The following is a 14,120-nucleotide window of genomic DNA, read 5'->3' as shown; positions in this document are numbered from 1 at the left end:
TATTCTACAGATTAGCTCATTATAACGCTGAATCCCTTTAGTGGTTTTTATGATTGAGGATGGATATTGTAAAAATACAATGCTAAAGTCACTTAAAATGAGAGTATTATAGAAATCATATAAAAGATACATTCAAGTTTTAAAAATTACCAGATTGTAATCAATAGGGAATTCAGCTACCGTTATTCAAATGTTATTTATTTTTGACTGAGAAGTTCAGCTCTGAAGAAAATTTAGTCCAAGGGTGCTTGATTAGCAGGGCCTGGTTTTGAAACCTCACTCCTATCTGCATCGCAAAGCACCTGGGGATGCATGGTATGAAAGGTGGTACACAAGTGTGTAGCTATGTTGCTGTTGCTGAAATGGCACCTGGATCACTACAACGTGGCTAAAGACACAAAGACAAAATAAAAAAGGGTGGTAAGTTGATTTTATGATTTTTGTTTCATTTGGATTTGCTTTGAAATTTAGCAATTCATATGTTCCCATTTTAACAGTCACAAATAAACCTGGAAATTTTCACATCAGATTTGCTTGCTGGCAACTGCCAACCTTTATAAACTGGGATACAGGAACCCTGCTGAAGTACTGAATCCCTTGAGCTTTGAGTTACTCCAGCAGGAAGTTCTGTTCTTTATACTAAAATAAATGGAACATTAATTAGTTTCCCCTCTGTGCCTCTCTCGTTCTCTCAGTTTTGTACCTTATGGGATGAACATAATTAACATGCCCTCCATGGTGGGCTGACCTTCTAAACTTCCCATAAATGATTTGGGTCTTTCACGTGGCTATACCAGCAACCTAGCAATGCTCTGATCCCAGGGCTAGGTATTCTTGGAAGTTTTAAATCCACAGAGCTACAATCACTGTCACTGTTTTATGTAATCATCCTGTGCTGCGTTATGCCATCCTGGCCTCATTACTAGTGTGGAACATGTCTTCAAGCATTTAAACACTACCAAGTCCATCAAAGAAGAGCCCTATTATCTAGTACATGCATATGGAAGAGGGAATAGAGGGTTTCTTGTGTGCTGTTATAAAATTGGGTCACTTATACCACTAGACATTCTTAATTTCACTAAAATTAGTGATTAATTAGTTCTAACTTAAAAAGGAATTATTACTGATAAAATATATTATTTGTCATTAATTTCCTTTATGTGTTTAAAAATCACCCATCAACAATTTTTTACTTTTTTCTTTTTTTTTCAGAGACAGGATCTTGCTCTATCACCCAGGCTGGAGGTCAGTGGCGCTATCATAGCTCACTGCAGCCCGCCTCTTGAGTGGCTGGGACTACAGGTGCATTACATCATAACCAGCTAATTTATCATTTTTTTTGAAGAGACGGGAGTCTCCCTATATTGCCAAGGCTGGTCTTGAACTCCTGCCTTCCAGCGATCCTCAAGCAATCCTGGCCTCAAGCCTTGGCCTCCCAAAGTTCTGGGATTACATGCTTGCACCATAGTGCCTGGCCTCAACATTTTTTTTAAGTTAAAAATAATGCAGAAGAGCAATTAGAAATAAATCTTCTCATTGATAGTTCTGATGGTTTTCTGAGGACTGAAAATTAATTCTACCTATATTCTTTATGCATTATCTTGAATTTTTAACAAACTAGCTGAAAAACCTTAAGCTGAAATAGATGTAGTATTTTTGAGGTAGGGTATGTTCTGTCTGCCTGTCTTTCTACCTATGTATCTATCTATCATCTATCTATCTATCCATCCATCCAACCATTTAATCATCTATATTTTTGCAAGCAAATGAAGTAAAGATGTACTCCAGCTCTATACATTAGGGCTGGGCATCTTAGCATGAGAGAGGTGAAGCTTAAAGTGCTAGAGAATTTAATTGCGTTGAGCTCTGATTCACAGCAAAACATTTCTTCTTGTCTTTGTGTAAATTGTAACTGATACTATCCCCCCAAAATCCCAGAGTAGATACGTATCTTATATTCTTATTTGGTTTCAAGTGATAACCTCACCAATCCTTATTACTCAATATATAGATTCACATTTGCACCAAGTAACATGTAAGGAATGCAGTTCCCAAGTACTGCCATTTGTGATGCTGGTACCTATATAAGCTATACATGATAACAGTTATTGGACTGTCTGGCTTATTTTTCACAAGGTACAACAGTTTTGCTACTTGAATTATCTGTCCAAGTGATTCCCTCTCAGTAAAGAAACCTAATCAACTTTAAAAGATGTCATTAATGTTCATAATAACAAAGCATCGACTTTAAAGAATGATATTTGTTTAATAAGCTTATCTTAATCCTGCTGTGAAATCTGAACATTTTCTTCCTTCTGACAATGCATGTCTTAGCCCTCCACACTCACAGCTCCCCCAAGGTCAGAACATCTACTACAGGAACCTCAGAATGAATGCCACAGCACACAAAGAAACCGCAAATCTTCGCCTATCAAAAGATTCTGCAAATGTCATTTGCATGTAGATTACATTGTTCTGGTGCCTAAGATTAGCCTGTGCCCCTCACTTAGGAAAAGAATAAAAATGCAGTTTTCTTTCCCTTTTAGTTGGTATTAAAAGTGGGAGGAGGGTTTAGTGGGCTTTGTTATCCATCAGAATGATGCAAAATTTAGAAACTCTGTTTTTATATCCATTCGTAAACTTCTTTCTTAATTCATTTATTCCTTAGGCAACAAACTTGCTTAAGCCCAGAGAACACCATTAGGAAAATAAAAATTACCTTCCATACAAAAATCGTAACAACTTAGAGAAAGAGAAGCAGAGGGGAAAAAAATTATGTTGCAAAGATATAAACCCTTGTCAAGTGAATTAGGAAGGAGAAGTTGAACAACTGAGGATGGAACTCTTGCTACAATGAATTGTTATATACCTTGAAGTCGTTTTTGTTGTGCTCCTTTTCGGAAAGGTTAGTAGTAGAAAGAGAACACAGCCGTGATACACTCGGGTTATTTATGCGTCTCAAATGCAACAGCAGCTCATGCTTGTTTGCTTATCACAGCCAGGTAATGCCATTTTTCTCCTCACCCTTCTTACATTGGACAAACGGGATTTTTTTCTGTAACCCCCTGCTGGGAATATTTCATACTTTAAATGCATTCTGCCCCACTGGGCTAACATCTTAGTTCATTTCTAGTGACATCTGACACAAAATAAACCATATGATTATAAGTGCCATCTTGTCATTTTGCTGTTCAGATCATCAGCTCCTTTGAAATTCCACTGTGTGACAGACACTTTGGAATGCTGGGGCGGGGGGGTGCCCTGAGCAGCACTGAGGATGGGTAGGGGGCCAAAACTCCATTGTGATCATTTTTCTGCATAACATTTGGGATAATTAGAAAAATGCTATTTTTTAAATTGAAGTTTTTAGTGCTTAGCAATAAGTGAAAATAATGAGAAGATATTTTCACTTTTATGACTATCACACAAGACAGAATTCGGCTCTTGGAAAGTACACAGCTGAGTGATGACACCTTGTTTTTTTCCCCTGGGATCAGATCTAACTTTAAATTCTGAACACAGAAAGGGAGAATACTGGAGCTGGGATTGTTCATTTGAACTTGTTGGTATCATTCCCAAGATACATGCAGCAAACCCCTCTTATTAATAATGACTGTTTAGAGAAATTCTTTTCTTACTTTCACCCCATGCCCCAGGCCACCCACCTCCCCCATGTCGTGCTTATAATCACTGCATTATACAGAATTAAAACTCCAATCTCCTACAGAGTGGCCGCTGACTTTCTAAATTACTCCTGCAACAAACTGTGGTAAAGGGAAATATTCTCACCTAAAATTGCAGTTGGCACAAATGGGTCTGTCATACACCGTAAGCAGGTCAATGCAGAGAAAGTAAAAAGAGAAAGAACAGTAAATGATTGATGAACAGCCCGCCCTATTTTCTGCATAGAAAGCTGTAGAAAAGCACTGGGTTACAACATCTCAAGCACAGTAAGCCCTTCAAGCACCACAGATAGCAGGGACAGGGCGGACTGATTCTGACTGCCAAGGAGAGAGCACAGAGGAGACCACGGAAAAATCTGTTACCTGGGTAATAGGAATTAGGCACCGACGTGCTCAGTGTATTTGTTTTCATTGTAAAGGATGATGGTGAGGACACAGCTGTAAATAAAAGAGAGGCTGGTCAGGGGTAGCAGACAGGTCACACACTCTGAACACAAAATGCTCTGAGACCACCCACAGCGACTCCATGCTACCCACGGTGACTCTGGGACTCAGTGATGTCTATGTGGGAAATACCATCATTCCCAGTTGTTTCTGAGTAGTTATTGATCTTCTAGAAGACAAGCAACCTTTTGTCACTTAAAGACTTTTCTTACCCCGCAAATAAAGAGAAAACCCACAACCACAGCCTCCATTTTGGATAGGAAAATTCAGACTTTACTTTGACTGCTGGCCTTTGCTTATAGAAATCTGCTCTCAGGCCAAGCTGAATTTTACAAGTAAAAGCAGAAGAATGTGTCTGCACATGGCTTTTGGAGAATATCCCCAATGTCAATGTTCCTGTAGTTTGCTAAATCCTCTCCTTCCTCATATTTGGACATGCAGAGAACATTCTACAATGCTTTATGAAAAATAAAGGTGAAGCTCCATGCATGTTCATTAGTCTTTTAAATCCTTACAAAAATGCTTTTCTTTAAAATATTCCTCTGAAATACTCAGAGGAATTAGAACCTGAATTAGAACCTTCTCTTCCTCCCTTTTATCAAGCAGGAAAGTCAATCCCATCCAATTTAGCTGATTTCATTAAAAATGGGGATTTCCTATTTTTTTTTTTTTTTTTTTTTTTTGAGACGGAGTCTCGCTCTTGTTACCCAGGCTGGAGTGCAATGGCGTGATCCCGGCTCACCGCAACCTCCGCCTCCTGGGTTCAGGCAATTCTCCTGCCTCAGCCTCCTGAGTAGCTGGGATTATAGGCATGCACCACCATGCCCAGCTAATTTTTTGTATTTTTAGTAGAGACGGGGTTTCACCATGTTGACCAGGTTGGTCTCGATCTCTTGACCTTGTGATCCACCCGCCTCGGCCTCCCAAAGTGCTGGGATTACAGGCTTGAGCCACCGCGTCCGGCCGGATTTCCTATTTTTAAGAGACATTTTAAAACTATCTTCATGGATGACAGTGCATTGGTAGAATAATTTTTTTTAAGGTAAAAAAATCCTCTTCAAATATATTAATTGATTAGTGTTTTTAAAACAGTTTAATTTTCATTAAAGTATAAAGACTTGAAAGTTGATCCAGGTGGTTAAACTGAAGTCTAAATGGTAACTCCTCTGATGTAGTCACATGATCTGTTTGATGCTGAGTTCTTGATCAGGAGACTAATATACAATTATACCATTATCTTTATGGGAAGCATGACCAAATCCCTGTGCATACTGGGTAATTATTCTGATGACATATTAATATATTTTAACTCTCCAGGAGTTAAAATACATTTAACTCTACCTGTGTTAATATTTTTAAAGTGTAGCATCAGTACATGACAGAACAAGGGCCAGAACTCAGGCTGCCTGTCATTTTACAGGTGTTTTTATAAAATAGAAACATATCATACTTATAATGCATGTTTATGGGAAGCTGCCTTGAGAAAGAGCACAATGGATGAAAATAAGAATGAAAAAAGTCAGTACCAATAAAATATGCCAGGGTCAGTGAGAATAAAGCCTTTTTATTACCTGCAGATATTTTTATGTGGTTGGCAGGATGTTCACAGCAGATATAAAATAACTGTGTTTATTTTCATCTTCCTGTTAAAATATTTTATAAATTCTTTGGTCTTTGAGTATAAAAATTAAACCCATTCCCACTACCCATATCTATTCTCCCCCTTTTACAGCATATGAAAACAGATAGTGCAACTCACACTTGCTTTGCTGGAGAGATTAATCCCCACTCTCATAACTGTGGTCATGCTTATTTTTAAATTCTCCAATTTCATTTTTCCCTTTCTCTAAAAACTGTTCACTTCACAGCTTCCAGCACTTTCTCTCAACCCCGAAAGCTCTCATGCATACCCACACTTGTCATAGGTGTGGTGCTGGCAGCCTTGTGGTCTAATGAACGTCTTTCCTGAAGCTTCCGTCCCCAGGAACTGCTGTCTTATTTCAAAGGCATCAAGAGATTATTAGGATATCTACCTTTAGGGTCACTCTCGACAGATGAGATCTGATGAGAACTCATTGTTCAAGTGGGAGGAAAAGGAAAGTCTACTGCTGTGTTCATTCTGTTGGTTTTATTGAAGGGAGGCAAAAGATCATGTCTACTGGCTGATGAGCTGTGGAAGCTCTGTTCACCTCTACAGCAGTCCTTTGTGCACGAACATTTTTGGATTTCCGCAGATACATTTACTTTCAAAAAAGTAACTACCTAATTAAACTTCCTGTCCAGAAGGGAATATTCTCTGTTGTTCAAACTTCAAATACCTAGAACTACTAAAGAAGGTTCCTGCTTTTGGGGTGAGTGATTACAAGTAACCTGACTTTTGAGGAATTTCATCATGAAGTACAGGATTTGGAACATTAATGGGAACATTAATACTGGAGAATTAGAACTATCTGTGTGGTCCCTTCCAAGGAATACCTGCTATTACAAAAATTCTAATCCTGTGTGTGATCAAAAGGACTTTTCCAATTCCAGCCCACAACAAATGCATCATAGGTTGCTTTCTTATGGCAGTTGAATAAATTATACATATGTATTTTTAAATGAAAAGCATAATATCTGCTACAAAAAAAAAAAAAAAAAAAAAGCAGAGAGGGCTGGGCGCAGTGGCTCACGCCTGTAATGCCAGCATTTTGGGAGGCTGAGGTGGGTGGATCACCTGAGATGAGGAGTTCAAGACCAGCCTGGCCAACTGGGAGAATCACTTGAACCCGGGAAGCAGAGGTTGCAGTCAGCTGAGGTTGCACCATTGCACTCCAGCCTGGGCAACAAGAGCGAAACTTGGTCTCAAAAAAGAAAAAAAAAAAAAAAAGCAGAATTCTATGAAAAAATGGAAAGGAGCTTGGGTACATTGAGACCCCACAGCTTCTATTACCTGAACTGAAAATGACTGGAAAGGGTAAAGAAAGAAGGCCAAGAATGAAAGCAACAGTGCTGCCCCGGCCACTGGTGCCAAAGCAGCGCCTGTGCATGCTCCGCTGGGCCACGTGTGCATGTAGTACAAACGGATATAGGAGGATAAAGTGGGACAACTGCAGCCACTACCAGCAGAAAAATAGAAGAGACTGAATTCCAGAGCTTAGCAGCACGTAGGAGAACGCGAGGCTCAGGGGCGGGCACGTGTGTTGACCACACTGTGATCTGGAAGAGGAGTGGAGGGGAGCTGCAGGCCCACACTGATCACAGTGAGTATCAGGACACCAGCCCACACTGTCCAAACTCCTCCCAGTCACTCCCACCCCAGATACCATTTCTGTGCTCCTCACAGCCAGAAGGCCCACCAGCCTTTACGAATATTATTATTTTTGGTAACAGGAACAGCTGCACTTTAATTCCATCCCCATGCTGACCAGCATCCTGGTTATGAGCTCGGGTCTGATATAGAAACCCCCGACCTTGAACTCACCAAAGTGTGCCCTAAACCACAGAATGAGGTACCTCCCTCTGGTTTCCGAGATGATCACCAGGGATAAAGCAACTGCTCCTTTTGTGCTTGATATAATCAATCTAATTGTTAGTTTCCTGAAATAATGCCTTCTACCTGGATCACAGGTAGCAGTATGGGAAGGCAGTAGCTGAAGTTAGTTTATGCACCTGGTGTGAAACATAAGACTTGTGAAGCTGAAAGAGAGTTTAATTTATTAATTGCCACTAATAGCCCTATAATAAAGGCAGAACCTGTCAGCTAAACAAATAAACAATTAACTTGTTACTGCCAGTTAGTGAACTGTTTTTATAACAGGCTTCCTGTTTGTAATTCCACACCTGGATAGTTTACAAATGGGATCTAAACAAGATGAGAAGCAGGTGCCTTCTTCCACTAGAGAAGGAAAGCCTCGTGTCACTGCTCTCTAAATCTTTACAGAAACTTCACTGTGGTTTTCTGGAGTCTCTGCCTGGTCCTATCACCTTTAAAACATCTCTGCTAAGCAATTCGTGGCACACAGAGTTTTCAGGATCACTGAAAATGACTGGAGAAACACATATGGCATAAAAATTCTTAGGGAAGCTTTTTTTTTTTTTTTTTCCTTTTTAATCCCCTTGTACCACCTGGCTTTCTTGGAAAACCAGGGCAATGTATTAAAAGCCAAGAAACATATGCACTTACATCTCCCATTCAGATTGTGCGTGTCCATGAATGAGAAAGCCTCATCGCAGTTTGTGCCCTGCTCAGCATAGCTCTTGTCCATTGAGTTCACCATCACAGTCATCTCCTGTCGGGTGCTGCTCATGGTCTCCTTCCGCTTCTTGGCCAGTTTCCTTAGGATAAAGAGTTCAGTTATGTAGGTATGCATTTGAATGGGATACGGAGCTTCGGCATGTATACTGACCGATGTTCAGAAATAGCATCTACTGAATTAATCTTATTCATGATGCCTTCTTTGTGGCAAGCACTCTGCCAGGCTGCAGATACAGAGATGAAAAACATGTACTATCTTCACAAAATAAACAACACCCTCAAACAACCAGAAAGACAAAACATCATTATGTTTCTCCTACTATAAGCTAGATTAAAACGACCAATGAATCTACTACAACACAATCATAATCTGCTGTTACACCCCTAGAGTTATTAAGTTTTCACTAAATTATTATCTATATCACCATATACAATGTCAAAGAGAAGACTCCCCTGAGTAAATATTTTCCAAGCAAAAATGAAATGACAGATGAGTCTAAAAGGCACATTGTTTAAAGAACAGAACTAGGCGAGGAGTCAAGAATGTGTAACTGGAGTCTGCATACAGGGGGCAGAACCTGACACAGAATCCTGCAGAGCTCAGAGAGCTTAGGCTGTAGGAGGATCAAGGGAAAGCACTGAATTCTCAGAAGGCTATGACCCTGTCCCCAAACCCAAATGAACCCAAATTTGTTCCCATTAAGCTTTGTCAATCCTTACAGAGCAGAAGATTAAAAAATGTCATGTTGCTGGGTTCCCTGCAAAGTTCAGCAGGAGTAAGACTTCATTGTTCCCTTTGAGTGGAAGAGAATGCAAAAAAGGCAGAGAGATTTCTAATTCTTTTGGAGACACAGGTTAATCCCAGATTCTGCATCCCGCTTACTGACCACCAAAAACTCATCATCTAAAATTATTGACACCAGTACAAAAGCCATTATGACTTTAAGGGAAACGAATGTAAATAAACAGGTAACACAAATTTTTGCAGATTTTACTACCAGAAGTTGTTTTATGCACCCAAGACAGACAAGATTAGAATTAGAGATGCTTAAAGAGAAGGTGCTAAACACCCACAGCACTGTAATACCAAAAACACTGTGTCCTAAAATATTTTAATTGTGCCCAAGCACCTAGCAGCATCTATGAAAGAAAACCACAACTCCTTCTAGTAAATCATCTTGACACTGATTGACCTAGAACACAGTAGAATTTAAAATGAGCCACATAATCAAAATCACAACCATATTAGATGATTGCTAATGCAATGTAAGGCACTGACAACATAAGACCATACGGATAATCTTTATTATCATTTCTAAATGCCACATAATCCAAATGCTTTCTTGCCTGTAGTTACAATAATATTTTAATTTCATACTTTGAAGGCAGAAGGGTTTCATTAATAAGTTGCCTTTTTATTGCTAAAAGTTGTTAGAAAAAAATACATTTTTAAACAGAAAAATGAAAATCACTTTTAACATCTCTGACAGTGTTAAAGTTACACAGATTTTTTTTTTTTTTTTTTTTTTGAGACAGAATGTCGCTCTTGTTACCCAGGCTGGAGTGCAATGGCACGATCTCGGCTCACCGCAACCTCCGCCTCCTGGGTTCAAGCAATTCTCCTGCCTCAGCCTCCTGAGTAGCTGGGATTACAGGCACGTGCCACCATGCCCAGCTAATTTTTTGTATTTTTAGTAGAGACAGGGTTTCACCATGTTGACCAGGATGGTCTCGATCTCTCGACCTCGTGATCCACCCGCCTCGGCCTCCCAAAGTGCTGGGATTACAGGCTTGAGCCACCGCGCCCAGCCTAGTTACACAGATTTTGAAAGGTGAGCCAGCATGACTCCTCTGGGCACTGACACCACCCCTCTCTAGCCTTGCATGGATCATGATCACCCCTCTAGGCCTCTGTCCTCCCAGCCAGCCATGCTAGTTGAGCCTGGATGTTCTCAGCACATGTTCTAGACAGAGACAGCTCCGGACTCTATCTCCATAGCTACATTTAAACAATTTTCTCTCCACTTCTGAATCTGCCATATCACTGGAAAAGCATTCTTAGGCCAGGTTTCCCCAGGAATTCTGAAGTGGAGGACTGAGATAATTAGCTCCACAATTCAGGCAAAATGCCTATTTTTGCTTGAATTTCTTTGGACTGATTCATGCCAGTAATTGCCTCAATATTCTTTTTTGTTCAGCCTGTAAAGAGAAGCATCGTGAACTTTACGAGGCTTTCCTCTCTGCCTTTTCTTGCTTGAATTCCTCTAATCCTAAAGGTTAGGAAATGATAGCCACTGCACTTCTTATGCGGTTGGCCGGGAGGGATATATGCATCAATAAACGTTATGCTTATATGGGGAAAAAAATCTCCCTTCTAATCCTCCACATGCATAAACTAATTTCAGTGATGTCACACTAATCACTCCATTGCAGATCTTTAAGCACAAAAGAAGCACAGTAAAGACGGTGAGAGCATGCTCAAATCAAACAGAGGTCCAGGCAGACACCTGCCACTTTAAGCTCATATCCATAGGACGTATGTCCATGAACCACCTTCTAAACCCAGCTCTCAATGTCTTCTGCAAGCCTGCATACATTAACCCTACACATTAGCCACCTTTTTACTTTCAGCAGATGTCACAAACACGAATGTCTCCCTGGGGCCAGGCAAGTCATGTAACCTCCCAGGTTCAAGTGATTCGCCTGCCTCAATCTCCCAAGCAGTTGAAACTATAGGTGTGCACCACCACGCCCAGCTGGTTTTTTTTTGTATTTTTAGTAGAGGCGGGGTTTCGCCATGTTGGCCAGGCTGGTCTCAAACTCCTGACCTCAGGTGATCTGTCCACCTCACAAAGTGCTGGGATTACAGGCATGAGCCACTGTGCCTGGCCATCAAATTGCTTTCAAATACACATCATCTATCACCCCTGAATTCAATATACCTCTTTGAAAAAGTTTACTATGCCTAGCTAATGCTTTATGCAAGGCTGATGACACAGGGACAGAAAGTGAGCAAGTGCTATAGGGAAAATGATGCTGACAGACCTGCTCCATGCAGCGCTGCCACAAACTTTCAATTTACAAAAAATGCAATATTTGCAAAAGAGCAATAAAGTGAAGAATAAATCAAGGCACCCTGTACAGGTCAAATGCTCTTGTCCATAATCATAGATGGCTGAAAAGAGTTACATCGAGAAAGAGACTCATCACTGTGGATAAAAAGCAGTTTCTCTCTTTTTCTTTCTCCCTCTTTTGAGCCTTGTGTTTCAGATCTTACTTTTTTCAAGTGAAAACTTGGAACACTATCAGAAAAGCTTTGCGAACTTAATGATCAAAGTCTTTTGTGTAGGAAAACTGAAGTTGAAACAATTTTCTTTGCAATCTTATATAAAAACACAGTAAATTTATTTTCCATTTTGACTTACAACAAATAGTTTGCCTAAAATATTTTAATCTCCAATCTCCAAACTTGCACTGCATGAATCTCAAAGGCCCTTAGTAATTAAAAAAAAATAAAGGTTCTTACCAACATCTATAAATAGATCATAAAAAATTAAAGAAATGACTTGGTGGTTTCTAGTCTGGCATGAGAGGAGCTGGGCATCATTTTTTTCCTAACAAGTCACAGCTGAAGAAACTGAAAATCAACAATTTTTCTTAGGTGTGTCAGAGAACTGAAGTCACAGGGCAAACCACTGCCTCTCAAATTGATGTGACCAAAACCTAAATACAGAGAATCACAACTTACCGGAGCTAAACTTCAGGGGCAAAAACCTCTGAGAGAAGCAGACTTGGCCAGGAAAACCTAAACTGTAGCTGACAAACTGCTGGAGGCTCGGTGTGGACGAGTCTCAGAGGTAATAACTCCGGGGGGAATTAGTCTTAAGGGGGCCTGCGCATTTCTGTGAGTTTTACTTCCAGGAACCCTACCAGGTTTTCACAGTGAAGGTTTAGACAAATCCCCTCAGGTGTCCAGGAAGAAGCAGTGGAAAGTAGCCACTTTGAAATACATCAGCATATGTATATTCTATTCTTTTTTTTGAGACGGAGTTTCGCTCTTGTTACCCAGGCTGGAGTGCAATGGCGCGATCTCGGCTCACCGCAACCTCCGCCTCCCGGGTTCAGGCAATTCTCCTGCCTCAGCCTCCTGAGTAGCTGGGATCACAGGCATGCGCCACCATGCCCAGCTAATTTTTTGTATTTTTAGTAGAGACGGGGTTTCACCATGTTGACCACGTTGGTCTCGATCTCTTGACCTTGTGATCCGCCCGCCTTGGCCTCCCAAAGTGCTGGGATTACAGGCTTGAGCCACCGCGCCCAGCCTGTATATTCTATTCTTAACAAAGCCTGCTCGTAAGGGAAGCTATGTTTACCAGCGCCTAACCTGCCAGTTTTCTCAGAGCCTAATTGACCTGGGGCAAGAGAAACACAACTCCAGCCCACGTTAGCCATCCTATCACAACAGTGGGGTGAGGGATACTGAGAAGTATTTGTGAAGTCCGCAGTCCAGAGGCACAGGTTCACTATCGACTAAGACCTAATCATATGACTATAGAGTGCCTCCTTTCCCCCCACACCTGACACTATGTTAATAAAGGCCTATTTACCACAGTTCCTGTTATTGAATACATCATGTATAGCTTCACGAAACACACACACACACACACACACACACACACACACACACACACTCACACAGAGCAAACAATGGAACTGGACTCCTGATATGGCAGAGGTGTTGGAATTAACAGAGTGGGAATTTAGAACAACCCACGATTAGTATGCTAAGAGCTCTAATGTCTAACAGATAAAGTAGACAGCATGCAAGGACAGATAGGTGATGTAAGCAGAGAGATGGAAATTCTAAGAAAACCAAAAAAGAAATGCTAGAGACAAAAAACACTCTAACAGAAATGAAAATGCCTGTGACAGTTCATTAGCAGACTGGAAATGGTTGAGAAAAGAATCTCTGAGCTTGAAGAGTATCTCTGTAAAAAGCTCCGAAACTGAAAAGCAAGAGAAAACAAACAAAACAAAACACACAAAACGTCAGAATATCCAAAACCATGGGGTAACTACAAAAGATGTAACTTACATGTAATAGGAATACAAGAAGGAGAAGAGAGAATGGAACAGAAGAAATGTTTGAAGCAATAATAACGATTTCCTAAAACTAATGTTTGAAGCATGTCACTTATCTTCCAAGCATTTTGGATTTTTTTCCAGCTATCTTTCTATTATTGATTTCTAATTTTACCAAATCACAGATCCAGGAAGCTCAGAGAACACCAAACAGGAAAAATGCCAAAAAATCTACACCTAGTAATATCATATTCGAATTGCAGACAATCAAAGATAAAGTCTTGAAAAAAATCCAAGGGGGAAAACCACTTACAGAGGAGCAAGAATAAAAATTACACTGTACTTCTCCTCAGAAACCATTCAAACAAGAACTAAGTGAAGTGAAATATTCAGTATGTTGAAGGAAAAAGCTGCCAATCCAGCATTATGTATCCTATGAATTTATCTCTCAAAAGTGAAGGAAAAATAAAGACTTTCTCAGATAAAATTGGGGGAATCTGCCAATAGACCTCCCTTGCATGAAATAATAAAAAGTTCTTCAGAAAGAAGAAAAATGATAGATCAGAAACTTGGCTCTACAAAGAGAAAGGAAGAACATGAGAGAAGGAATTATTAAAAGTAAAATAAAAGCTTTTTAAAAATTATTAATTGATACAGCTGAAAGAAGTGAGTTC

General features: G+C 40.2%; 1 protein-coding gene across 12 annotated transcripts in view; it reads right to left on the bottom strand.

The window, feature by feature from the left end:
• Positions 1-14,120, bottom strand: part of PTPRM (protein tyrosine phosphatase receptor type M) — an 836,104-nt gene that overhangs the window by 152,634 nt on the left and 669,350 nt on the right. For 8 of the 12 annotated variants that reach the window (XM_074383756.1, XM_074383758.1, XM_074383760.1 and 5 more), the window contains 3 exons: positions 8,293-8,444; positions 4,047-4,121; positions 3,790-3,816 (listed from right to left, as the gene is read on the bottom strand). In XM_074383756.1, the coding sequence (XP_074239857.1) occupies positions 3,790-3,816; positions 4,047-4,121; positions 8,293-8,444 (254 nt within the window). The remainder of the gene's footprint in view (positions 1-3,789; positions 3,817-4,046; positions 4,122-8,292; positions 8,445-14,120) is intronic. The other 4 variants (XM_074383757.1, XM_039463639.2, XM_074383763.1 and 1 more) reach the window with 1 other exon arrangement.

This window comes from Saimiri boliviensis, chromosome 13, assembly GCF_048565385.1.
Source record: "Saimiri boliviensis isolate mSaiBol1 chromosome 13, mSaiBol1.pri, whole genome shotgun sequence".
In the NCBI taxonomy this organism is placed as follows: Eukaryota; Metazoa; Chordata; class Mammalia; order Primates; family Cebidae; genus Saimiri; species Saimiri boliviensis.
This window is presented reverse-complemented; position numbering and strand designations above follow the sequence as displayed.